The 607-nt window shown below is 53.9% G+C and overlaps 1 protein-coding gene across 1 annotated transcript in view; it reads right to left on the bottom strand.

The window, feature by feature from the left end:
• Positions 1-53: 53 nt before the first annotated feature.
• Positions 54-607, bottom strand: part of EMH_0023680 (uncharacterized protein) — a gene marked incomplete at both ends in the record, with an annotated part of 1,001 nt that continues 447 nt past the window's right edge. Inside the window, 2 exons of the mRNA XM_013502183.1 lie at positions 54-350; positions 482-602. Coding sequence (XP_013357637.1) covers positions 54-350; positions 482-602 — 418 coding nt within the window. The remainder of the gene's footprint in view (positions 351-481; positions 603-607) is intronic.

The raw sequence follows: 607 nt of genomic DNA, 5'->3' as shown, positions 1-607 counted from the left end.
CCCCCCTCAGTCGATGCCTCAGCTGCGACAGCAGCAGCGCCGCCTCCGTTCAGTCAAAAGTAGCAGATCTCCTTCTCAGGGTACTTGTGCTGCTGCTGCTGCTGCTGCTGCTGTTGCTGCTGCTGCTGCTGTTGTTGTTGCTGCTGTTGCTGCTGTTGCTGCTGCTGCTGTTGTTGTTGTTGTTGCTGCTGCCGTTGTTGTTGTTGTTGCTGTTGCTGCTGTCGTTGTTGCGGTTGCTGCTGCTGTTGTTGTTGTTGTTGCTGCTGCTGTTGTTGTTGCTTTTGCTGCTGTTTCTGCTGCTGCTGTTCTTGTTGCTGCTGCTGCTGCTGTTGTTGTTGTTGCTGCTGCTGCTGCAGTAAAGGCGAAACGGTGTGTGTCTTAAGGATACTGCTGCAGCGCTCCTGCTGCTGCTGCTGCTGCTGTTGCTACTTCTGCTGCTGCTGCTGCTTCTGCTGCTGCTGCATTTTATCTGTTGAGTTACACTTCTCGCTCTTCTTATTACTGCTGTTGCTGCTGCTGCTGCTGCTGCTGCTGTCACTGCTGCTGCTGCTGCTGCTGCTGCTGTTGTATACAGGCCTCTTCTGGTGGTGGTTCTGCTTCTCCTGTA

This window comes from Eimeria mitis, genomic scaffold, assembly GCF_000499745.2.
Source record: "Eimeria mitis Houghton genomic scaffold, Emh_scaff846, whole genome shotgun sequence".
Lineage (NCBI taxonomy): Eukaryota > Apicomplexa > Conoidasida > Eucoccidiorida > Eimeriidae > Eimeria > Eimeria mitis.
The sequence above is the reverse complement of the archived record's forward strand: the minus strand, read 5'-3'. Positions and strand labels throughout refer to the sequence as shown.